The 26,272-nt window shown below is 37.0% G+C and overlaps 1 protein-coding gene across 11 annotated transcripts in view; it reads right to left on the reverse strand.

The window, feature by feature from the left end:
- Window positions 1-271: 271 nt before the first annotated feature.
- Window positions 272-26,272, reverse strand: part of PTPRC (protein tyrosine phosphatase receptor type C) — a 65,623-nt gene continuing 39,622 nt past the window's right edge. For all 11 annotated transcript variants that reach the window (XM_054072775.1, XM_054072771.1, XM_054072770.1 and 8 more), the window contains 26 exons: window positions 22,928-22,960; window positions 21,934-22,152; window positions 21,248-21,352; window positions 20,386-20,532; window positions 19,384-19,509; window positions 17,783-17,938; window positions 17,046-17,245; window positions 14,871-14,931; window positions 14,051-14,159; window positions 13,329-13,360; window positions 12,046-12,161; window positions 11,392-11,482; window positions 11,222-11,298; window positions 10,956-10,992; window positions 10,420-10,517; window positions 9,346-9,471; window positions 7,734-7,891; window positions 7,153-7,288; window positions 6,316-6,465; window positions 5,819-5,909; window positions 5,310-5,443; window positions 4,161-4,295; window positions 3,724-3,846; window positions 3,114-3,292; window positions 2,320-2,455; window positions 272-1,544 (listed from right to left, as the gene is read on the reverse strand). In XM_054072775.1, the coding sequence (XP_053928750.1) occupies window positions 1,272-1,544; window positions 2,320-2,455; window positions 3,114-3,292; window positions 3,724-3,846; window positions 4,161-4,295; window positions 5,310-5,443; window positions 5,819-5,909; window positions 6,316-6,465; window positions 7,153-7,288; window positions 7,734-7,891; window positions 9,346-9,471; window positions 10,420-10,517; window positions 10,956-10,992; window positions 11,222-11,298; window positions 11,392-11,482; window positions 12,046-12,161; window positions 13,329-13,360; window positions 14,051-14,159; window positions 14,871-14,931; window positions 17,046-17,245; window positions 17,783-17,938; window positions 19,384-19,509; window positions 20,386-20,532; window positions 21,248-21,352; window positions 21,934-22,152; window positions 22,928-22,960 (3,248 nt within the window). In that variant the 3' untranslated portion in view covers window positions 272-1,271. The remainder of the gene's footprint in view (window positions 1,545-2,319; window positions 2,456-3,113; window positions 3,293-3,723; window positions 3,847-4,160; window positions 4,296-5,309; window positions 5,444-5,818; window positions 5,910-6,315; window positions 6,466-7,152; window positions 7,289-7,733; window positions 7,892-9,345; window positions 9,472-10,419; window positions 10,518-10,955; window positions 10,993-11,221; window positions 11,299-11,391; window positions 11,483-12,045; window positions 12,162-13,328; window positions 13,361-14,050; window positions 14,160-14,870; window positions 14,932-17,045; window positions 17,246-17,782; window positions 17,939-19,383; window positions 19,510-20,385; window positions 20,533-21,247; window positions 21,353-21,933; window positions 22,153-22,927; window positions 22,961-26,272) is intronic.

Genomic DNA, 26,272 nt, shown 5'->3' on the forward strand with positions numbered 1-26,272 from the left:
CATCCAGTGATAAATTAGGAATGCTGAATCTGTTGAGTGACTGTTCCTTTAATAACTTAATGCAAAAGAAAATTAAGTTTCCTTCCTCTATAACGAGAGAATCATGACACTTACCTGGGTTCATTCACAGTTTTATAGAATTAAGTGGTGGTTTTTCCTATTCAAATTTCTAATTTTTATCCCTCTATGGGAGAGCACAAGATTTTTGCATTTAGAAGAAAATTATCAGTTTGCAGAGTCCAATAGAACAAAATTATTTCCACTTGTAATGTATTAATTATCATTTTTATTTGTTCTAAAAACAGTAGGTTGAAATCCAACAAGAAATAGTAAAAATATCACAACTGTAACATATAAAACCTCATAATGAAACAAAAAAAAATCCTCTACTGATTAAAATCTACAAGGTTTGGAGGAAAAGCACCTAAGTATTTTCCGATTCTGAAAACAGGTCAGAGGCATTCATGGAAGCAGTCCCTTTAAATAACAGTAGGCTTAACAAACAGATATGCAAGCATGCAGTATTATAAGTTCTAAGAATAAACAAAATATGTTTTCTATCAGAATCGTTGCAGTCATTCAAATGCCAATCTCCGAACTCCTCTTTGACTCTAGCGTTGAAATCTCAGATTAATATACGTGGAGTAATAAGGACACCTTGAGGCGAGTTGGAAAAATGCACAGATTTCTTTTCCACGTTGATATAGGAGGACTTGCAGATTCTCCATGAATCTGAATTCCTTGGAATTGCCATGTGACATACTTATAAGCTCTTAAAACTGTTTGCAAGGTCCCACAACTTTCGCAGAGTATTATTAAAGCAATACTTAGTCAGCCCTCCTGAAATGCTAGAATACATGCTTACTAATTAGGCTAATTTACTTGCTAATAGTTTTGAAGACAGATCTGGTTCTGCAAACGCACTAATCTTGTTGTTCTGAGTTGCTTTTCCCCTTGTTACAGAAGTCAAAAGATTTCCTTCCCACTGCTCCGCATAGTATTACACTGTACATGTTTTTAAAAGAAAAAGTATAAAAATAGTGAAAAAGTTTCTGAAGAAGTATTAAATGCAAATCTACACAAAAAAATAAACTTTCACAGTTCTTCACTCTCTACAAGTTTCAAGTATTACTTTAAATTTGTACCTTTGAAAAACTGATATAATAGTAAACGTTTCCAAAAAAAAGATGGGAAGAGGAAGAAATCTTATATTCCATATTTGGTTGAAAAATTTTTGCATTTGAAAAAGCACTTTTTTTTTAGAATCACTTCTAAGTTATGACCGGAGTTGTGGGGCCATTTGTAGAGCTTTCTGTTCCCTTAGTGCTATCTGCAGCCTTAGAATCATCATGTACTTCAGAAGGCTCATTTTCTTCTGGTGTTGGTGGGGTAAGATCAATAGTGATCAAATCAGTTTCCTGATCTGTTTTTTCTACTTCACTGCAAAATTCAACTTTATCTTCCTGCTGTCTGTTTTTCTTTATTTGTCCATTCTGTGCAGGGTAGGTACTGGCAATGGTGTCATACAGAAATTCGTATTGTTCCTTAAATATAGAGAGAAGAAGTTAGTGTAAATCGAATACTCAGAACCCAAGAATAAACTACCTCTTTGTTTCCTTACATTTTGGAAATGTAACGTATAGCTGAACACGCAACACAGCATATGAAGCAGACTCTACAGTTTTTGGTGTACAGAGTGTTGCTTGTATGATCTATTTTGATTTCATACGTACATAACACCCCTCTGCCTGCATCAGGTGTTCCCAGTTGAGTTACTCAGCACCCTCTTCATTAACAAAATCCCCAAAATAGGGGGATTTTAGAGTACCTAAGCAGTAAACAACATGTATTGCAATGTTTCAAGAAAAGTCATCCAATAACCTCTCTCATATTGATGACACCTAGGTCTACTTTGTCAGTAAGTGCACAGTGTGCGCCACAAAGACACAATTCCTCTGGAGTGATTTAAACAACACAAGTTGATGGCTGCTACCCTGTGAAACGGAGTTAGCCTCCTAATTCTGTGGAAGTTAAGGCACACTGTGCACGTACATCTATGAAAAATTGCAGTAACATCAATATATGTAATTTTTAATTTTATCATATACACCCTTCCAAAAAGGTCTTATAGAATTTCAGCTCTGGACATCTCACAGATTCTTTTATTGTTATTCAGTAATGGACAATTCCCAAGTAGCGGTGAATGTCCTGACTAGTATTAGTGTTCCCTATGCAGAAATGATGCATAAAGTCACGAGGATCTTAGTGACCATGATAGACAATCTCAATTTTTTATGCTACTTTATAAGTTTTACTTACAAAGGTGGAGACCATTCCCAGCCTGGTGCGACGAAGAGCTTTTACTACTTGGAAGATATCTACTACTTCTTCTATTTCTGCACTTTCCAGAAGAGTCATTAAAGCACAAAATACACCAGTCTGCTGTGATCCATCACTAGAAGAGGATGTAAAATATACACGCAAATAGAAAGTTAAAAATAACAAGTCCTTTGGCTAAATGTTAGTCTACCTAATGAATTACATATCCAAAATATTTTTAACTGGACTGCAAATTGCTACAGTTAAGAATATCTCTAGGACACATACAAGACATAGTTTCTCTAAGGGCTACCTGGATCTCATGAGGCCACTTCAGGGGTAAGAGAGAAATTAGAAGCTTTGCATTTACAGTCTCAACAATTATTTGCAAGATTATCCTGTTTTAGATGATATGCAAGGCTATTCCTGGAAATGGGCCTAAAAAAAAGGGAGTTTATGTATTGGAACAAAAAAAAAGTACTTAAAAGTTCTGTTGGATCCTCACTAGCAGTGTGCTACCACTTTATTCTGACCTAGCATTTCTTCTCAAAATGTGTGTAGTAGGCAAGAGCGGTCAGCTCTGACCTTGTACTCCACACCCACACTGGCCAAAGAGAAGTGTGCTCACTTTTCTGCACTACAGTAAGGAGGTCAGGCTTCAGCAATTTGAGGAATCTTCTGGAGGACTAATTCTCCAGACACATGGAAAGGCGAGTGGGAAAAGGTAGGCATCCCGAAATTGTGTTTGCTACCTATATCCAGAATTAAGGGCTATGTACTGAATTCAGACCCACCGGCAGTGGATGACGAGCGGGACGCTGCGGATACTCCTGTTGTCCTCAGTCACTGCTCTTCGCGGGATTTTTTGTTTTAGGTTGACAATCATACTGACCAAATCTTTGGGGTTTTCTGGAACATTGAAGCCACTCCAGTTGTGATACTGATACTGATACACCTTCTGTGTTTCTTTCATCTGAAAATCAGCAGTGGAGATATAGTAAATGTTCAGGTTAAAATAAAGATTCATGTCTTACATCTCTTGCAGCTGATTTAATAAATAAATAAATAAATAAATAAATAAATAAATAAATAAATAAAATTCGTGAGAAACTGCATGTAGATGTGAGTTCTACCTTATGAATATGAGATATAAGCTTTGTTCAAAGTACAAAAGACAGCTAACCTCTTCAGATTTCACTAACATCATCTCAGCAATTCACTATTTGCAAAATTTGATCTAATTTATAGCATTTATTATGGCTGACTATTGGTCTGGAAGAGAAAATTAGTGTGGGAAAAATATTGTGCAGCTGTGCAAAGGGAACTGTCTCTTTCTTTAGGCTAAGTTTATAATGGTGAAACAAATTTAAAACTTGTTTTTGGAATTTGCCAACAAACTTTTACCTTCAGATGTGTAACATCAAATGCACGTATGGTATAGCTAGAACAACAGTTGACATCAGTCATTTGAACTTCTATGTCATCATAAGTTTGTTTTCCTTCTCCCCAGTACTGTGCACAGAGTTCCTAAAATGGGTAAAACTACAAGTCAGTGCTCATTCTTCAAACCTCTTTTCTTCCACATGCACTTAGAGAATATATTGACTTTAAAGCGGTAGGAGTGTCATTGTGTTTTAAGATATGGCATCATACACAGTTTCCCTCAAAAATTCATTAGAAAGTAAATCAAGAAGTAAATAATACAACAAATCATATTAGAAATCCAAATTCCTCATCCTACAAAAGACACAACTGGAGGAAGAGAATGTGAGAGTGCAATGCAGTGTTTTCTTTGCATATAGAGGACCATTAATATGCCAGTGCGAAGACGATGCCCTCACCTGATCTCCTTCTTTCAACTCTGTCAGCATAACAACGACTTTGACTTTTCTTTGGAAGACCATCTGCCAAAAGTCAGAGATAGTTTCCAACAGTGGCCCCTGTGTTGCAATCATGGCTTTGGGGCCCCAGTAACCCTATAAAAGAAATTTTCAATATTTTTTAATTAAATTCATTTCAAATGTGATTGCCAAGCAGCAGAACCCATTGTCATTTAAAGACTACCCAGTGTAATAAACTAGCGAACCCTTTTGTTTATAAGGAAAATATGCTTATCACAGTATGCAATGGTCTTACAGGAATTCTACAGGCTAAACATTACTAAACTCAATCCACTTTGAGGTTGAAAACAAGTTATACTCATGCTGCAGAGAGTGAGACCTCACCCTGCTGTTTTCTGCAAAGCGTATTTTTAAGGGCTAAATGATTTAATTCCACACAGCTGTTTAGTTTGACCACTAAGAAAATGAGTTTATACCACTCAAAGTTGGTGAATCAGGCAGTTCACAGTGGGCTACTCAAAAGTAAAAATAAATTTACTTTTAATAGATAGCATAACTGTGCAGCACTCTAAATGATTCAGATAAATTGGATTTACCTAGTAATTCCATTAAAACCAGTTATTTCATTACTGAGCAATTACTGGTTTCCTTCTTTTGGAGGTATACATGATACCAAAAAACTGATGGCCCCAATTTTCTCTAGTAGGGTTTTGTGTATGTGAGTAACTATACTCACATTTCACTAACAGGGAAAATAATAATATGGATCAACTTGTACATAGGCAGGTGCCCACTAACAGAAATACATATTATCACAAGGCCAGTCTGAAAGTTAGTGGTTCTAAACATAACACAAGCACCCCAAACACAAAGTGTTTCTGTGCTTAGTCTCACTATAGACTCTACTCAGTCTACGACCATGTAAGGGAAAAAGATTCATCTTATTTCTATAGCAAAATGTATTCGATTTTGAAGATTAAAACTATAAATGGGTTTGTCAATCAATTGTCAGACCTTTCCCCATTATTCAGGTAAATCCTATTCTATTTCTGAACCCAATAAGAGAATAAGAGCTCAAGCTAGAATACAGTTTTATTCTGTATTCTGAATTCTTCTAAAATACTTATAGTGGGCCCTCTAAATACATACAGTTATGAAGGAAGCATTGATGTATCTGCTTGACTCCTCACAGTCGCTGTCCTCATCGGAGGAATCATCAGAATCATGTTCACCCTCCTTACTGCATTCATCTTCATGCCTGATTGGCACTCGATTAAAGTCATCTGCACAAGACAAAGTGTCACTGTCATGTCACATTGCTGCTCAGGTACAGCATTGGGGAGCAGGGTGAGGGGCTGTCCCCACATGCGCAGGGAGGGAAAATCAATAGAAAAAGGCTAGTCCTTTCACAGCAGAGTCCAGAACAAAGGCCACTCTATTTGAAATAAATTGATATACTCCAAATAATTCATCTTTTTAAAAACTCATATCTTCTTTTTTAAAACACTATGAAAAGTTTCTAATTTTACAGTATTTGGAAAATTAATAAAATACACTCCATTAAGGTAATTTACTGTCCTATGTTTTTCCAAAATGTATTAGATTTTTTTACAGAAGATAACAGATAAATTAAGGGAAATTTCATGGAAAATACTTACATGGAATTATGTTTGGATTCCTATTTTTGCTTTTATTTTCCTCACGATTCCCAGTGTTCTGTGTTCGCCACCCCTTATAGGAAGGTAATCTCTAAAGTAAGAGGATGTTTGGTATTATGCTTGATTAAAATGGTTCCCGGGATCACCCACACTCAGTCTTTATATGCGAGTTCCTCACTTCTTACTTTAAATCTTTAAACTTTGGTCACATTTGGACTATAGTTTTAAAATGCCTGCTATATCACATACAGTGGCACAGGACATCATGCACAAAGACACAAGTAATCTCTCTATGCTCTTCATCTTTGTTAAAAATATTAACATCAGAAGCAGAAATAAAATTTCATTAATTTACCTCAAGGTAAAGAAACTGCTTCTGTGCCAGAAAAATAAGCACAAGAAGCAATCTGTTATGTACAGTCTCTCTACCTCATGACTACTGTGCAAGGAACTTTCTAATGTGAGAAGTAAGGGCCCTAGAAGCAATGCTTATTTACCTGGAACTCTGCCTCCAGCAAAGAAGGATCACTCGGAGAATCTTTTCTTTTCAAATTGTTAAGATAGGAACGTAGTTCTGAGAGACTGATCTCTGTTTCTCCATACTGATTGTATTCCACTAGTGCTTGGTGAATAAGGATGTACTGTGACTAGTGTTTCCCATTTGAATGATTTAAAAATAAAGATATTAAAGAGTAGAAAAAAAATTAGTATCACTTTAAAAATCATTATAAGAAACTATTACTCCCATGGTATTATTAGTGTTAAGAATTACTTTTAAATAGGTATTAATACACGTATTAAAAATAAGAGTGGCTTCTGAATTAGACATTTTGGAACACATTTAGTGTGTTGAATGAGATATTCTGCAAATAAACTTTATGTCAGTCAATAAATACATAGCTGAGATTTGAGAAACCTGCAAAACACTTAAGTCATTTAAAATATGGATTGCATCACTCCGTAATTTTTGTTATACTCTCAACTGAAAATCCCACCTAGAAAGACATTTTTTAGAATTTGAAAACTGAGTTTGACTCTTCAAGCTCAATTTTACATTTGTGAATTTTATGTGAAAGGGTGGATTATCAATCTAAAATGCCCTTCTTGGCTTTCTTTTTTTTTTTCAAACCTCAACTTAAAGGGCTGAAGTTTCTAAAACTAAAAAAGTGTTGAATATTTTTCTCTCAATGTATTTCAGAGCTATGTTTTCTGTGAACAACTTCAACTGAACTATAGTAGAACTCAAGACCGACCACTGCACTTCTGAGAAATACTGCTGAAGCCCTAGCAAAGGAGAGTTAGAGTTCTAAATGACCACAGTTTTAGTGAGATACCTCTACTTGGACCATGAGGCACCGCTGCCGACGCAGCTTCACGACATAGCCATAAACATCCACTCTGCCTTCTGCATCCAGCCCTTCCAGCATGGCATCAATTCCTATATACGTCCCAGTGCGCCCAACACCAGCACTGAAAAGCAAAAATGGATTTGGTTATCAGGAAGAAATGATATCCCCCAGTACCAGTCTGAGGAGAGCAGTCAGCGGGATATGAAGCAAATGAAAACAGTTCTTGCTGTAAACTAATTGGCAACATAAACAACAATGCATTGTTTTTTCAAATAACTTTTAATGACGGTAAGGGATATATTGTCAAATATGGCAGTCATTGCCAGAACAGCCTGACATTTATCTGACTCGTTCCAAAAAGGCCATGTATCCTCATATTTTATCAACTTAAATATCCTTCAGAAAACAAGTCTTTTTGTGCATCTTTGGCTGCCTCTCTCTCAAGTAATCAAATCAGAAAATTTGGGATCAGCCAAATGCCTTCGCCAGATCCGTTTTCTGAAACGCTTCACTTCATGTTCATTTAACATTACCATGATTTTTTTTTTTAAATAGTATATATTTACCTGCAATGAACCACTATTGGGCCACTAAAAAAGTTGCTGAGAGCATTAACTCTGCGTCGGAGTTTAAGAAGGAGATGTGGGTCCTCAGGGACTCCATGGTCTGGCCAGCTTGTAAACTGAATATGAGTGACATCTCTTCCAGCCGTCCTTTCTCTTCCCTAGACAAAGTGAAGTGTGGGTATTTTATACACAAAGCCAAAATCAAGAGGAGGAATACAAAGCAGAAGAAAAGTAAGGGCAACATTCATCAAATGTTGAAAGCGAAATTTCAAACAATGTGCTGTAATGCTGTAATCCCAATGACCTCTCAGGTTATGATGTTTTTCATATTCATTTTTAATAAAAAAAAATCCATGAATTTTAATAAAAAAATATCCATGAATCAAGAATACACGACTCCGACAGAGGACACGGCACCAACAGAGGATCTCTTTCTCAGGTTAGCCTGTGATCCAGAGTATAATATGTCTCCCCATTCTATTCATTAATAAATTTGCCAGTGTATAATTTGGATTACTTCAAAGGGTACAGATTGGCAATTCTTTTATGTCTCCTAGGAGTAGCCTGCTAAGAGTACAACAGATTTAAAAAAAAAAAAAAATTAAAATTAAATTTAAACTGTAACTTGGACTTCTACCATTTCAACATAGATACAAGAAAAACTATGATTTTCAATGAGACTGATTCTCTTAAGTTACTTGATTAAAGTCACATCAGATCTTGAGTCCTACTTTCATATGTTGCTGGTAGATTAAAAGAGAGGACATATATTTGATAACCATGATTATAACACAAAATAAGAAACACACCTCAATGGTATTCTTTTACTGGCCAAGAGTTACTATGGCTATATGGGTGTTTCCTCAGCAATTAAACCCCCAATTCTTACTCAAAGTTGAATTATCCAGTTGTGGCACAGTTATTTCCCGTTGTTTCGGTAACTATATATGTCACTATTCCACCAGAAATGCAAAAGTCTCCACTTTCTTGCCAGGGAGTACTCTAAAATTCCACAACCAATATCAGTTCTATCTATACTGATATGATGTAAGCCACACAGGGTGCAGACAGATCTAAAAACATCAGTCCTCAGCCTGCAGCAATCTCTCATTTTTAATGCAGATAGTTCTAGTCACAGAGTGATGTCTCCGTTAAGAATTAACTATTAACACTTCAATATTCTCACTGTCTTTACACTAAGTTACAACATTCTTTTAATCACACAGCTTCCTGAGTAAACTTTAATGCAACATGAGACAGCAGAATAGGAATTTTGAGTTGTAATTATTTGTCGAAGACCTGCCAGCAGATTTACTCTTTGAGTCTTAATGCTTTTAGCTACAACTTATTCTCCATTTACTCTCACTGAAATATTTTTGGAAAGGGCCTGGAAGAAGCATTTAGCCTTAGATGGCAAATTTTATTCTCAGCCACGCACAAAGCAACTAATGTGATTTCAGACATATAAAAGAGAGCACTTCAGATTACCAGAATTTGTAATTATCCCACTGTACAATTATCATGAGGGTAGATAATGGTGGTCTAGGAGCACTTATAGACTCCAGATAGACATTCCATTTCCAGTCAGTCTTATACTTTTGAATCAACTTACGTTTGTGATGTGTAGTTTCTGAATGACATAGTCTGGACACGTTTTACTTCCACTGATCTTCACAATGATGTCCCCATATGTTGCGGAGCCATTCTCCATTGCTGGCCAGTACTGAGCACATTTATTCTATGAAAATACGAAGTTAGGTGAGCAGTAAAACACCAAAGTGGCAGAGCTGAGAACTAGAAGAAAGTCTGATTTAAAATAAATGGCAACTGCCCGTATCTTTTTTCAGGTTCTCACAGGTGTGAGAAAAGGCTGTCACGCTTAATGATGTCAGTCTTACATAATTCCAAATATCAAAAAAATTCAGGTCTCTGAGCTGAAGTTTATGCCCAGGGAATCTAGCTTGGAAGATAAAGTGGGGGGTGGGGGGTGTGTGGAGAATCCTGCACACTAGTCAAAAAAGTGAACAACTACTTTTGCTGTTGCCTGAAGGATGTAGAAAACTTTGTAACTACTTTTGTGGCTTCTTTTTCAGTCTTTGGTAAGGGACGTTGCTCCTGCCTGCCTTTAGTGCCAAGTTGGGGATCTGTAAATCTGCATGCTGCTAACCTTTTCATCTTTAAAAGCAGTTAAAACGTCAATAACCCTTCTTCATGATGTACCTGGAATTAGGAACAAAAGCAAACCAGTAGCTCCTGATATTCCAGATAAAGGAAAGGCAAAGACAATGGATACAAAAATAAATATTCTGTCCAGGATTTACTGTGAGTGTTACCAGGATATCAGAAAATAATACACGGGATAAAATACAAACCTTTTATGACATGTCTGTGAGGAGCTAACATTCTGCTTTGAGCCCTTTTCTGGATTTATTAGCTGTAATTTGGAAGCTCACTCTCTGCTACAGGCAGCTGTGACTAAAGAGACATTTTATGATACGACAGGTCATAAGGCCGCATTGTTTTGGCATGCTTTCCAATATAGGTTCTCTCACAATGAGACAACAGAAAAGAATAAAAACCAAGTACTAAGAAGAAAATGTAATTCACCGCAGCACAGCAACCCATTCTGTTTTCAGACAAAAGAAGGATAGAAAGATGGATGGAAGGATGGATGGATATTTCTCACCCTCTTTCCTTCTTCACAGCGAGTCACCATGACAATAATTGTTGCCTTCTGTTCCCAGATCATTCTCCAGAAATCATCCATGGTTTCATCCTTGGGGCCTGGCAGGAGATATTTGAAGGGAGTTTTTAAGAGGGCAGCTACATGAAAAAAGACCTGCCTTATTAACATGTTTAGCCAAACAGTCTGAAAAGCTAACCAGAAATCATGCAAATAACAGCCACGCACTTCATTTCATTATAACTGCTGGCATTAGGCTACAACATTTTAAAAGTCTCATATATATCTTTACTGCATTACTGTGAAATCTGAAAACTTTTGGTGTATAATTACATATTATGAGAAATCTTCCTTCAAAGTAAAATTTATTCATCTTCACAAAATTCCCTAAGCAAAACCTCATTGGCTACTTTTTCATATTAAATTTCAAATTGTCAGATTTTCATTTTTTCTTTAAATTTACTAATACTATTTTATTACTTTCTAACAAAAATCATGGGCAAATAAAGAAGGCACATTCTTCCAAGGTTAAAAATTACCTTGTGCAGCAATGTATTTTCTTGGTTCTTTGAAGCCCTACAAAAAGCACAATATTGTCAACTTTTCAAAAGGAAGCATGAGCAATTTAAAAGGGTTGCAACTTTACACATAAATACAGTGTGCAACAGACAACTAATACCAAATACATTATAAAGATGGAAAGAACACAAATGGAAATACTTGAAGGTATTTGATGCATTAAATATACAGGCTGCAGAATTTCATCATTAGTGCCTAAGACTTTTTTGACATAGATGTCACTCACATCAATATAGCTTGCATTGATATAGTCTGATCCTGGGTCTCCTGGGATTTCTGAGAGTTCAACACGGTTATCGTCATCTGTTTAAATAATTTAAAACAAATATTTATATTATCTCAAGGCGCTGAGAAAAAATATTTACAAAGCATGCAGAATTTGTAACAAATACTCACATGGAAGGATATCAATGTAACGATTTTTGTTCTGATTATGGCTTTTCTTGGCCTCCTTTATTGAAAATTTACTGAAAACTCTAGGAATACTCTGTAAAATACAAAGTTTATTTTATCAGGTAAGCATATATTTAAAACAGCTTCTACTTATAGTCAAATGCATATGCAAGAAATTTGGCTCTACTGAGTCTGGAAGATAATATTATGTGTCATATAATACTACTTCATATTTTACTTATATCTAAGATAAACAAATTTCTTTTGTCTTCATCTAAATAACATGTCTCCACAATTACATATTTTTCATATCCCTATGACTATGCAACAAGACAGAGTATTAAAAATATGCATAAAAGGTGTTTTAGGATGAGAAACTGTTAGATCACGTATTTTATAATTTTATTGAAAAACATCTTCGGGATCGAAATAAAGTGCCATCTTCTTATACTGAGGAGAGCCTCATAGCAAAATTAACTGAAGCCTATTTGACCTTCAATGAGAATCCACTTGATTTTCTGGATTGTTTTTATTTATTAATAAATAAATAAATAAAACTGGTTATAACCAGTGCATAGTCTTCAAACATGCTCTTAAACAAGATTCTTCTAACCAGTTGGCTACAAATCTGTGGTATATTTTGAGCCAATGTCAAACCTGAAATTCATCCAAGAAAAGTCTTCCTTCATCAGCAATCTTTCTCTTGTACGTGTCCAGCAATTGCTCTGCAGGTATTGGCTCTATGTTCAGAAGTTGCTTGTCATCATCTTTAACTGTGTAAACACATTGAACATTTATCATCATTGATTTTGAAAATGTAAGTTATGTTTCAGTAAATGTGATTCTCAAATTGTCAGGTAAATTAATAAAAGGACACATCTAATTTAAAATAATAAAATAATAAAAATAATGTTTTAAACCAAAACATAATGTTTTTTTTAAAGTGGTGTTGCCTGAGCCAGGCGTGAGCAAACAGGCCCTGGGCGTAACAGAACTTGTTCAGCTCTACTGCCTGACAGGAGACACCTCAGGAGAAGGCCACATGCCAGGACATTGCTTTAACAGTGCTTTTGTACAAAGTGGCGATTGTCCACAGCAACAGCCCCAACATCCACAACAGTTAAATGGCCCTGTCCTCTACTTCAATTCTGGTCATTTCTCATCAGTAGTACAACAGATTACTGCATTTCCATATTTTCACCAATTTATACTCTGAGAGGCAATAATCTGTGATATCTTTAAAGATGGGGCAATGATTGAACAAGTTTTAACATCTCTAATTAAACATTTATTTGTTTTTTATTTACATTGAGTAGATGCTTTTTTAACAACGGTGTGCCTAGGCAAATGGATTTGAATATCAACACAGTATTAGTCGCCATTCTGTGGGCTTGAACGTCATGAACTTTTTTTCTCTTGAAGCTTTCTGGTATTGAGTGAGTCTGTCTTTCTTCATAGGTTGTGAAATCTTGTGCAAAAAGTTTCACATAAAGTTTGGTTTCAGTCTTTGAGATTTGAAAGCCTTCAAAGTTTTGCAATAAAAAAATGACTGGCTTACATTTACATTCTTGCTTTGAAAAAGGTGCACAGGAAATAGAAATTCTTCTTGAAGTTGTATTTGATTCTGGACTTACTCTCAGGGTTAAATATATCACAACCATGTTCTAGGATAACAAAATTTGGTATGTAATTAAATAACAAATAAAAATTTTTCAGACACTGATGAACTTTCAGTTTACTAAAATTTCAGTTCACTTAAGTATTATATATCTCTGTTATGCATTTACTGAAATCGCTTTGGGTATTTTTCCTCTAAATTAAGTGTTGACATGTTAATATCTATAATCTATATATACAGCCTAGAATGTAAAAAATCCGAAGGTGACAGAAGACACATAAGCAGTTTTATTTCCACTTGCTAAATATATGAAAATACTCACATTCAACAAGGCTTGTGCCTTCAGAAGAACTGCTGTAAGAAGCAAAAAAAAAAAAAAAAAACTGTAAAAGCTTTGACCAGTGAGACATACATTTGATAATGAGTTAAAGAAGAGCAAGTCTGTATATGAAAACCAAGACTGTTCATAACCAGCAGACCACATTACAAGCTCTCTGTGAAACACAGTTGCTGCCACTGGGACTTACAGGCCCTGTACAGAGGTGGTTGGAATCCTTGTCTTCCTACTCTGAGTACTATTGAGGGGGAGAAACAAGGGAACCACATCAAAAAGCTTAACCACTTGCATAATTTTGTTTGTATCACCTGCAGCAAACATGTCTTTAATTTGGAGTCATTGGAGCAACTGCTCCAACCATCTGTTTCTCTTGCTAAATAAGTGACAAGAAACTAACATGTATATAAAATATAATTATATTAAGTTTAAATGTTAAGGAGCCATGAACAATCCAGACTTTCTGGAGCTTCCCAAGAAAGGATATAGCAAAAAGCTTTTATATCTATTTATTTGCATGTGCATTACCAGACAAACCAGCTCAAATCGAGGTTTTTTTGAAAGGACTAAAAGGTAAAAGAATGTACTTTCCCAGTTCTAATTAAATATCAAATTTGTAAAATTTTTTCACTACCTGTTGGGAAATATTGTGAAAAAAACAGAAAGCCTCCCCCATTTATGTAAAAGAGGTAAAGAAACGTGACACTTACCTAAGCTTTTTTTTGTGAAGATCATAAATTTTGTACAGAACCAGTAGTAAAGCAATTGATGTCACAATGATCAAGAATGCCAAGAATATAATTAGGGCTCTAGAATTGTCTAGCAACAGAAAAAGAATAAATTTATTATTTCTTCAATACAGAACTAACGGTATTTAAAAATTAAGGATTATTTTCCTCTTAAAAAAAAAAAAAAGGGCTCCTAGGGCTCGTTGCTTTTTTAGTGAAAAGAACTAAACAATTATTTTTATGTGCTAGTATAGGTTTGCTATTCCAAAGTGCCAAAAACTTTTAAGCTTACATAAAAGGAGGGAATTTTATTTCTTCATAAAGAACACTTTCACTTAAAATCTCCACACCCACCTGTAAAAATGCTACAACTCGCTCAGTGGCTCAGCATTACCATGGTTGTCTCCTGCCCTGTGAGACCTGTACATCTGAGCAGTGTGGAACTCTCAGCTGCTCTTGATCTGGGAGCTGGAAATCCCTGACAAGTCACAGATGTTCAGCTCCTGAAAAGCAGGATCTGAATGCAGGAAAATCATCCTGAAGTGGATAATTTCATTTGCAAAATGAATTCCTATTTGCTTTTGACTGTTTCCTGAAGAAACCACAGCTATGTAATAATTCTAAACGGTTGTCAATGACTTGTCAACATTATTATGTTTTCAAATGCAGATCAACAATTAACTATAAAAATGGGAAGTTTGGATATTTATTTAGGAATAATTGCAACAAAATTCACAGTTTACAATACTAATCTATACTATGCTAAAGTCCAAAAGTAAAAATGCTGCATATGTTTACTTACATCTGGTTTTTATACTGCTCTTTACTGGTTGTCCTTTGTGTTCTCCATTAAACACTAAGATCTGCATGCAATGAGTGAGAATAAGAGATGTTAAGATATAACAAGTAAAAAATTCTGCACAGTGTTTTTAAAAAGCAAAGCACAATCGATATTCAAAAAAATTCTCTTATCAACCTAAAATCAAATCTCTCAAATCTGAAAAATATCCATGCAACATATAATAAAACATCATCATTTTATTTGCTTTAACAGTAAATACACAAATAGTCAACTGAATTGGATATTTTTAATGCAAGTTCCTGTATGGGAAGTAATTTATAAAAGGTTAAATTATGGAAGCAAAAATAAACTTTAAAATAAGCTGCCTTCTTGGGGTCCTTTAACTGGTGATGAAATTCTGACTTTGTTTAGATGTGTTTAAAATTTGCAATATATTTTACATTTATCCAAGCTTTTAAATTTCCCTTATAGAAATTCTTATCAGATCTAATAGATAGCTTGAAGTTTGTAGGTCAAATACTTCACACTTTTCTTGTGAAGAAAAATTAATCTTATTAATAAACTTAAAGATTTAATACTAGACAGTAGTGAATATCAGCAGAACTGAAGAATAGTTTTTAATAGTAATATTCTCCTGCTGCAAATCATCCAAAAGGGGAGGAGGAGGGCTTTCAGCATCATTGCTGACTGCAGGCTGAGTTCTTGCTGAACATACTCAATCACTTAAGAAAAATCACTCCTGAGGACAGAGGGCTGTGGCCCAGCTCCCACCTTCTGCTCTAAAAGGCTGATGCGTTCAGGGTTTCGTGGTTTCTGAATTCTGCAGCTAGGAAGAAAGCCATAGTAGCTGGCAACATCTGGAGGAGCAGCAGAGGTAGCAGAGAAAATAAGCAAGAATATTCTCAGATAATGAAAGTCAGAAATCTAACGCAGCTCTCTAGGTCCAAACATGACTAAACCAAAAAGTCTCTTGTTTATTCCTTGAACAATTGAGGATGTAGATAGATGGGAACCATGGCATCCACCAGCTCTCATGGGTGCTTTGGGTTTTTGTCTTGAATGTCCTATAACTTGACCCAGAATCCTTTCATTACCAGTTAATGCTATAAGGCTTTCTCTGCTTTTCCAGAACTAGGCAAAATAAGTTTGAAGCAGAAGCCAGGGTTTGGAGCCAGGCAGAGGCCAGTTTCTTCTGAAAGGGAAACTGCTTGCTGCAAGTGGTGTACAAAAAGCTAAGAAGAATGAAGGGGTTTTGTACTGTGGGGGCAATGCAAGCATCTGCTCCTACAGGATCCTCTTTTTCTTTCCCAAACACAAAGGTTTCTGAGCAGAACCAGTCAGAATAATACTGACCAAACCTTGGATCAAAACCTAGACTACTCAAGTTCTCTGATAGTGCATTTCCTCAGGAAAACACAGAAAAATGAGGTAAAGACTGTGGAAAATGAGTGAAACTCTGGAATTCCTACTGATTACTTTCTTACCTAAACTTTATTGAGAGGGAATATTAAGGCCATCACACAAGATATTTTGCTCTGCAAGCAAAAAATGCCAAAAGAGTGAAATGCCTGAAAGAAGACGATGTAGTAGGAGGCCTTCAGGAAAGTAAAACTTGTAAACAGAGGATGATATATTTTGTATGGAAATAAGGACTGAGTTGTAAGAGGCTTCTGTAAGGACATATGAAAGCATCTGAATTGCTTTACGCTAACTAGTCCCTGAAGCATGAAAAATCTTCACTGTGAATAATTCTGAACAATTTATTTCTGAGCAATTATCTCAAGACTTAAATACCATATTTATTTTCTGACTGAAATGACAGCCACACATTCATTAAATGAAATGTGCTTTAAACACTAAATTATCAGTTACATTTAAGAAACTATTTTAAAACTTACGGAAATCCCAAATTTCTCTCTGTCACAATTAAAAACAAGTTATTAGACCTGTATTTTTCATGCTGTTAGAACATATGTGCAATAGCATACAAGAGACTAGGCACATTTGCATTGTATTTCCAAAGTAATAGCTGCTTCTTTACTTCTGTGGCTTACAGATGCATAGATTAACTCATCTGACACCATACGTGCCTTTTTTCCTAAAATCAAGTATGATATGCTTACCCAATGAAAATACAGGAATATTTTATATATTTAATTTATTAAGCCTACTTACCGAAAATGTATAGTTCGTCAAGTACAAGAGATCTTTTTTTATAAAATCACATTTATCTAGTTTGGTGTCAGTTGTTCCATCATTTTCCCAAGTCAATTCAAATACTGTCATTGCTCCATACACTCCCCGGCTTTTACACTTAATTTCTACAACATTATCAGCTGTCAATGTTGCATTAACATCACTCACAGGGTCTGGTTCTGTTCACGAAAGAAGTGTTACTGTGTGTGTGTAAATACAAACTACAACCTACTACAGACATCAGTATTGCTGTAGCCTGTGTGATACAGATCTGCTTTGAGCAAACAGGCAATGACAGAACAGAAGGTACGTTCTCCATGTCTTTGCATTTTTCATGCCCCAAAAAAAAAAAAAGTTTTTAATTCTCTTTATCTTTTATTTGAATCTTTTCTTTAGGTTGGGATATGATGCTTCCTAAAATCTTATCAAGAATTTCAAATAAATTCAATTTTTTTTAATAAAAAAGTAGTATAAATAAGAAGAACAGTAATACTGCATGCATAATAAAAATAGGCTAATATTAAGTAGTAAAAAAGAAACACTAATGATACAAGTGTCAATAAAATTACTTTAATATTCATCAGCTCCTTGGCTAAAAGTAATAACATACATACAATACAGTGCACAATAAGAAAGCTGTGTTAGTATTAGCTTTGTGTTAGTTCCCTGTGTTAGTATTAGCTTTGTTCATAACAGTTCACAAACAAGGAACTTACTTGCTGATTTTGTTGTAAAATTGCATCTCGCCATTTTTCCCGTAATTTTTTTATTATTATATTTGCTGTTCACATATGGAGTCACAGATACAGAACCATTGGTATAAGGTTCTAATCCATCACAAATACAGTTAGTTGTGTCAACTAATTTTATCTCTTTAAGAAAAAAAGGAAAAATTAAGTTAATTAATGAAATTTATGAGATTTATGTTAGGAGCACAAGAATTCTTATAGTTCATCAGAACTACTCGAAACAACTGCTGTGTACTTGTATTTTAATTACCTTGTACTTGTTTGGTTTGGCATGCTAACTAATACTAAGTGAAGGCTCAGGAAGAGGAAGAAATATATTGCCTGGTCAAAAAGGTAGAAAGTTAGGGTTTTGTTTTCTTTTGGTTTTTGCTTTCTCAGTATGTCATTTAAATGGATGTAATTAAAAACTAACTTAAAACGCATTGATAAAGAGAGGCTGATAATTTCTCCTGCATTCAGCTTGGGAAGGTGTTAGTAGACAGATGCTAGTCATTCCACACACTGGGCAAGTCTGTTCAGATATGGCACAAGAGACGTCGCGTGCCTCTGGTAGTGGCAAGCTGGACAGAAAGGAATTGCACAAGAAACAACATGAGAGAAGCTATTACCTATACTTCAGGTAGGGCTCTGGTGGCTTAGGGAACTGGGGAGAGATGGCCTTTCTCTGTTTCCTTCTGGCTGCTTCAGACACTCACCCCAGCACAGTACATTAGTGCCCTACACTCGCCAAGCCATGTCAGCCACAGGCACTGGTGCGTGGAGCTGCCACCCTTTTGGAAAGTGATCAAATGTACACCATGGACAATAAGAGAGGTTATTTGTGTCTGGGGAGCATATGAGTACAACAGCCTTCAGTTCTTGTGGCAGTCCAGGTTTACAAAACATGCAGTATGTGAACAGAAAGAATGAATTAATCCAGGACTAGCTTAAACCTGAAATACAGTTCCTGGAATCATGTATCAGATTCCTCGTTTTCCAGTCCTTGTTATGAAGAAAAGGTCACACTTGGAAAATGCGGTCCCAGCATAATTGATTCAGATATATACATCTAAACATAAGGTGGCCTAAACCACCACATCTACAAGGAGTGATCATTTAGTAGAAGATAAGCATCTGGCTTTACCTTCCTAAACATGTCTGTGCTATACTAACACACTTAGGACCCCTGACTTTTGCATACATTTTTGTTACTCAAAAGACAGGTTCCTGTCTTCTCAGAGAATATACTAATCAGCTAGAGCAGCATTTTCTGAGATAGACCACGATGCCACAAACTGGTCAGGCAACTGATCATCTCGCCTACTTATTCTTAATACAAGAGGCACAAGAACAAAATACAAGTGTGCCAGAGTTGTGTCCTAAAATGGGAAACTGAATGCATACACACAGAGTTCAACTGGAACAACCTCAAAGGAAAGAAACTTAAGTACTTCTGTAAAAAAAAAAAAGATAAAATTCTTCACAATTTGAAGAGATTTCACTAAGTTTGACAGTGCATCATGCTTTGTGCTCCGTAAAATATTAATATATGCAATGAATTATTCAATACTGAAGGGGCATATGCTTACTTTTGCCATTGCAGTTCACCTCGTAGCCATGAATTGGACGCTTTGAAATATCACTAGGTTCCTTCCATGTGACTGATACAGTTGTGGTAGTACTATTTGTTGTAAGGTTTTCTGCTGCTCCTGGAGCTGTTGTAGAAGAAAAACAATGTGAGGGAGGAGGGAAGGAAACGTTTGAATGAAAAAGCAAAATATTCTTCTTTTTGCCTACTTTGACTAAATTAAATTTCACCGGGTACTAAAGCAAAGATACCAGCAGCATGTGATATTTTTCATAGTCTACTTTATTCAAAGTATGTAAGTATAAACTGAGTGTTGGTAACAGCATCATATTAGAGTAATTTCATAAATTTAATTAATTCAGGACAAGGTGAATACAGCAATATCACATACTAGTAAAATAGTGCAGCATTTCCAAATATTATACTTTTTTAAATATTTCCTTATAGGTTCAAGAAACTTTAAACATTTCGCCTATATTTTTATTTGTAAGTTACTTGATTTAGGTTGATTTGCCTTTTAGTTCAGAAAAAAAGGCTAAGTTGTTTCCAAGACAATATTTTGGAAAGCCACATCATTTTATCTGGAGACATTCTTTGCAGTTATTCTATCACATCTTTCATCAAATCAAGAATTTAACACCTATTTTTGACTAGGTCTGTGTTTTGTTTTGGTTTTTTTGGTCTTCATTCAAACTTCCTGACGTTTGGCCATGTTCTCATCCTCAAAAAAGAAATAAATTACAATCTCTGAGAGAAGCAGAGGAAGGCATCAAACTGGAAGACTGAGACTGGGGCTGCAGAGAGAAAGGAAGTCTGTTACTGCAGTCAAAGGACAACCGCATGGGCAGGAGACCAGGCAGGAGGAGTTGGAGGAGAACCTGAGAGCAGCTGAGCATGCTGCTCCAAATACATCTTCAGCCCCAGGAAACCAAGATAGTGGGATTCATAGCTGGGTTTTCCAGAAATATGTGGAACATAAAGCAAAAATAAATATTACACCTACCTTCATAATCTGTTGTTATAGTGAAGTTTTGGTTGACAATCATTTCACCAAAGAAAAGTACACTGCCAGTGCACTTGTGATGGTGGTTGGGCAATAAAGTGTCCAGCTCTTTACAAACTTGATTTATTTCTGTAGATTCTGATGAAGCTGTGGACACAAAAAGAGTCAGCAATATTTTTTACAACTCCAAAAGTATGTACTACCATTTTAACTGGGATTTTCTCTACCGTATTTATTCAATATAATTTGCAATAAACTATCATAATATTCCAAACAGGAAAACGTACAATCAAAAGATTTCATGGGAGTCTGGCAGAATTTTGGAGTGGTTTCATAGCTCTTCAGCTCCCTGAAACATGAAACGTGCATCCCTAAACTTTCTTCATGCATTTTTCTGGGACACATGAGGACATACAGTACCTATATCTTCCCTACCACACTGGCTGCTGACTCCTTAAGCTGGCCACCAAGACCAGAGACCACGGACTGTCCCCATCCAGGAGCCTGCAGAGCCAGCTGCCCTGGTGGTCTGCAAGGGATCAGCTCACAGCAGACCCACAGACTGCAGCATTTCCAGACTCTTGGCTCCCCTTCAGACCTTCAAGCAGGTCCTCAAAAATCTTCAGAAGCGTGCAATGTGCGAGGTTGGTAAACTCAGGAAATGAGCTGGGGGCAGTAGTCCCAAGTTTGGCAATCCCAGAAATTCTGAACAGCCTCTCACTCAAATTGGCACAATTAACGTAAAGAACTGCCAGTCTCTCACTAAAAGACAACATTAACATTGCTTTCAAAAAACAGACAGAGAGACAGACAGACAGATAGATAGATAATAAACTTTTCAAATATCTTAGAAATGTCTTACGTTTGCAGCTAAGAGTCACATTAGCGCAGTCCAATGATTTTTCCCAACATATTTTTGCAGATGTGCTTGTTACATTCTCAACTTTGAAAGGATTTTCAATGCGCTCTGTAAAGGATTAATATTATGTATCACTGTGACATTGGCTATATTGATACTTTAAATAGCATTTTGTTCTTTTATATTTCTTGACTTGTTCTGCAAATATGAAGATATAATTAGCACAGGATAATATACAAAGAATTTAACGTGAAATGGAAAATAAAAATTGAAAAAGCCTACATGAGATAAAAACAATGTTGGTATTCAAACAATAAAAGAAACATTTAATCCAACCATCTCTTTAATGAATAAGCTATCCAGCGTAAAGAATAGATGTCTTGTGCTGGTTGGTCTTGCTGTTGCTAACTATGCTGCAAGTGGCCTACGTAAAGTCCTTTCTTTTACTTTACAATGAGAAAATTACATTTCTTTACATCCTACTTCAAGAAAATATTGAGAGGTTTTAAGCTGCAACTTCAAAATGCAAAATATCTTGCAAACTAAGTAGAAAGTATGAAAACCTTTCTGTCTGATTCTCTGAAAAGAGACAAGAATAGTCTAAGAAATCCACGAAAGCTGAATTAATGCATATCAATAGAGCCCCAAACCAAATAAACAGAAAACTACTAAAACCCTTCTATACCTACCAGGTGGAATAATAAGATAAGTGTCTTTGCACTTTTCAGTTCTGACTGCATAGCGCATGCATCTCTCAAGTTTTATTGTACTGTTGCTGGAATATACGCTTAAGTTCTCATCAGGCTTCAAAATAACATATTCTCTGTTATTTCTGAGATTTTGCAGTGTAACTTCAGCCATGTTAATCTCATCTTTTACACTTCTTATGTTGCTGTGAATTTTATCATCTAAAAGAGAAAGACGCAATCAACGATTTTATGACAATTTTACAGAACCATTAAATGTTTTGTGACTGTACCATATGCACTTTAAGAATCACAAAATATAACAAAATCATATGCTCCTTATTCATTTTAATTTTTTGTTTGTCTTTTACTTAGAAAAATTATTTAGTCAAAACAGAAAATTTCCTTAGGGAAATATTCTTTTATATAATTCTCTAGTTAGGAAAACTAAAGAGTTAAAAAGATGAACATTTCATAACCAGGCTTGCTTTATTTTAAAATGTCAGTTCAAAGTGAAATACCTTGTTTTGACACATTGAATCATTTGTTTGAAAAGAAATTTCAAATTTTCTTATTCAAAACATTTCATAACCACCTAGTAAATAATAGCTAAGCTACAGTTTATTCATGAGAATCAGAAAGGAGAGGTCTCTAATTCTGAAGAGATAAACCAGTGTCCAAGCATTGGTTTTACTATAGTTATGAACTGCAGTTTGCAGCATGTGATTATTAGCATGACAAATTAGAAAGGGCCTAATAGAATGAAGACATCTTTTCTGCAGCCCTGATATCAGCAGCTCAGATATCATCAGCAGGGCAATTTCACAGAACTGTAAATGGAGATGAGAAGACAAAGAAAGGTTAATAACTTTAATCCTACTCTTTCAGAACTGGAAAATAACCTGAGATATTAACTGATAGTTTTACTCATCAGTTTTTTAGTTAACTGATTTGATCAAATTTCAGGACCAAGAAAAATAAGGGGGTTTGTTCTTACCACAAGGTGCTACAGTTGTTTCTGGTGGAGGTTCTGTAACAAAAGAAAACAAAATGAAGATGTAGTTCAGCAGGTTGGTTTGGTTTTTTTTTTTTTCACTGAGCATTGGAGGAGGGTGACTGATACTGCCCCAGACTCTTAATTCGATATATACAGTAAAAGTAGTTGTATTTTACACTGCACTCACGTTTTAAAAGGAAATCAGCTACATATAACAGCCTTTTTTAATTCATTGTTTCAGGGACCACGCATCTTTCATTATTTTCAGATGACACCACTAACTACAAATCAAACTAGTTATTCATAACATTCCTGCATACAAAGCTACACAAGAATACTTCCCCAAAACACCTTATAAGGAATAAAGGTTCCACTAGGAAGGTGATGCGACCAGCAGCCCAGATGAAGTGCCTCTATACACATGCACGAAACTTGGGTAACAAGCAGCAGGAGCTGGAAGCTACCTTGCTGCTGGAAAGCTATGATCTAGTTGCCATCATGGAAACTTTGTGGGACGAATCCCATGACTGGAGTGTGGCTATCGATGGCTACAGGCTGTTCAGAAGGGACAAACCAGGAAGGAGGGGTGGAGGCATTGTCCTCTAAGTCGGGAAAGGGATAGAATGTGAAGAGCTGTCATTGAAGCGTAGCCACAAACAGGTTGAAAGCTTGTGGGTCAGAATAAAAGACTGAGGAACCAATGGGAACCTTGTGATTGGTGTATACTACAGGCCACCCGATCAAGGAAAGCAACCTTCCTGCTTACTCCAGTTACAGGAGACTTCACACTCGCAAGCTCTCATCCTACTCAGGGACTTCAAACACCTAGACATCTGCTGGAAAACTAGCACAGCAATCTGTAGGCAATCCAGGAGACTCCTGGAGTGCATTGAAGATAATTTCTTAGTCCAGCTGATAGAGAAGGCCACCCAAAGGAATGCAATACTGGACCTAATGGTCACTAATACAAGTGAACTCATCAGTAACATTAGGACTGGAGGCAGTCTGGGCTGCAGTGATCATGCACTGGTGGAGTTCAGGGTCCAGAGGGATGTGGGACAGGCAAGGAGTACAGTCAGGACACTAAATTTCAGGAAAGCAGACTTCCAGCTCTGCAGTGAGTTACTTGATAGGACCCCCTGGAACATGGTCCTCAGGGACAAGGGAGCGGAAGAGAGCTGGCAAATATTTAAGGATATTTTCCATAATGCACAAAAGTGCTTAGTCCCCATATGTAGGAAATCAGGCAGGAAAGGGAAGAGACCAGAGTGGCTGAGTAGAGACCTGCTGGTCAGAATCAAGAACAAGAGGGAAGTGCACAGGTAGTGCAAGCAGGGACATGGAACCTGGGAAGAGTATAGGCACCCTGAGCGGTTGTGTACGGATGATGTCAGGAAGGCCAAGACACAGCTGGAGCTGAATTTGGCAAGGGAAGTGAAGACCAACAAGAAGGGCTTCTACAGGTACGTCAGACAGAAGAGGAATGTTAAAGAGAATGTACCCCCACTGATGGCTGGGAATAGTGACCTCCTATCAACAGACAAGGAGATGGCTGGGGTACTCAACTTTTTTGCCTCAGTCTTCACTGATAACTGCTCTCCTAACCACCCATGGGTCATGGGACAGCAAGACAGTGACCAGGGGTATAAACCCTCTCCCACAGTAGAAGAGGATCAGGTTCACAAACACTTGAGAAACCTGGACATATATAAGTCCATGGGACCTGATGAGATGCATCCCAGAGTCATGAGGAAATTGGCAGATGTGGTTGCCAAGCCACTCTCCAGGATATTTGAAAAGTCATGGCAGTCAGGAGAAGTCCCTGGTGACTGGAAGAAGAGTAACATTGTGCCCATTTTAAAAAGGGTAGAAAAGACGACCCTAAGAACTACCGACCTGTCAGCCTCATGTCTGTGCCTGGGAAGATCATGGAACAGATCCTCCTAGAAGCTATGCTAAAGCCCATGGAGGGCAGGGAGGTGATTAATGGCAGCCAGCATGGCTTCACCAGGGACAAGTCCTGTCTGACCAATTTGGTGTCTTTCTGTGACAGGGTAACCACAGCAGTGGACAAGGGTAAACTGACAGATGTGATCTATCTGGACTTCTGTAAAGCCTTTGACAAACTCCCCCACAACACCCTTCTCTCTAAATTGGAAAGAGATGGATTTGATGGGTGGATGGTACGGTGGATAAGAAACTGGTTGATAAGAAACTGGTTGGATGGTTATATTCAGAGAGTAGTGGTCAATGGCTCAAAGTCCAGATGGAGATCCATGATGAGTGGTGTCCCTCAGGGGTCGGTACTGGGACAAGTGCTGTTTAATATCTTCATCAATTATATTAACAGCGAGATTGAGTGCAGGCTCAGCAAGTTTGCAGATGACACCAAGCTGAGTGGTGTAGTTGCCACACCGGAAGGACAGGTTGTAATCCAGAGGGACCTAGACAGGCTGGAGAAGTAGGTCCCTGAGAACCTCATGAGGTTCAACAAGGCAAAGTGCAAAGTCCTGCACCTGGGTAGGGGCAAGCCCTGATTTCCGTACAGGATGGAGGATGACGTGATTGAGAGAAGCCCTGCAGAGAAGGACTTGGGGGTGCTGGTTGATGCGAAGCTTGACATGAGCTGGCAATGTGCGCTCGCAGCCCAGAAGGCCAACCGTATCCTGGGCTGCATCAAAAAAAAGCGTGGCCAGCGGGTCAAGGGAGGTGATTCTGCCTCTCTATTCCTTTCTTGTGAGACCTCATCTAGAGTATTGTGTCCAGTTTTGGAATCCTCAACATAAGAATGTTATGGAACTGTGGGGATGGGTCTGGAGGAAGGCTACAAAGATGATCAGAGTGCTGGAGTACCTCCAGTACAAGCACAGGCTGAGAGAGTTGGGGTTGTTCAGCTTGGAGAAGAGAAGGCTCTGAGGAGAAGAGAAGGCTCTGAGGAGATCTTATAACAACCTTTCAGTACCTGAAAGGGTCCTATAAGAAAGATGGAGAGGGACTGTTCACAAGGGCTTGTAGTGATAGTACAAGGGGGAATGGGTATAAACTGGAGAGAGGCAGATTTGACTAGCCATAGGGAAGAATTTCTTCACCATGAGAGTGGTGAGGCCCTGGCACAGGTTGTCCAGGAAAGCTGTGTATTAACCATCCCTGGAGGTGTTCAGGGCCAGGTTGGATGGGCCTTGGGCAGCCTGATCTAGTGGGAGGTGTCCCTGCCCATGGCAGGGGGGTTGGAACTGGATGGTTTTTAAGGTCCCTTCCAACCCAAACTATTCTGTGACTCTGTGATTTCAGAATCCCACATTCTTATAGCTATATGATACGCTATTGCATTTTCCCAGCAAACGT

The sequence above is a fragment of the Cuculus canorus genome, chromosome 8 (assembly GCF_017976375.1).
Source record: "Cuculus canorus isolate bCucCan1 chromosome 8, bCucCan1.pri, whole genome shotgun sequence".
In the NCBI taxonomy this organism is placed as follows: domain Eukaryota; kingdom Metazoa; phylum Chordata; class Aves; order Cuculiformes; family Cuculidae; genus Cuculus; species Cuculus canorus.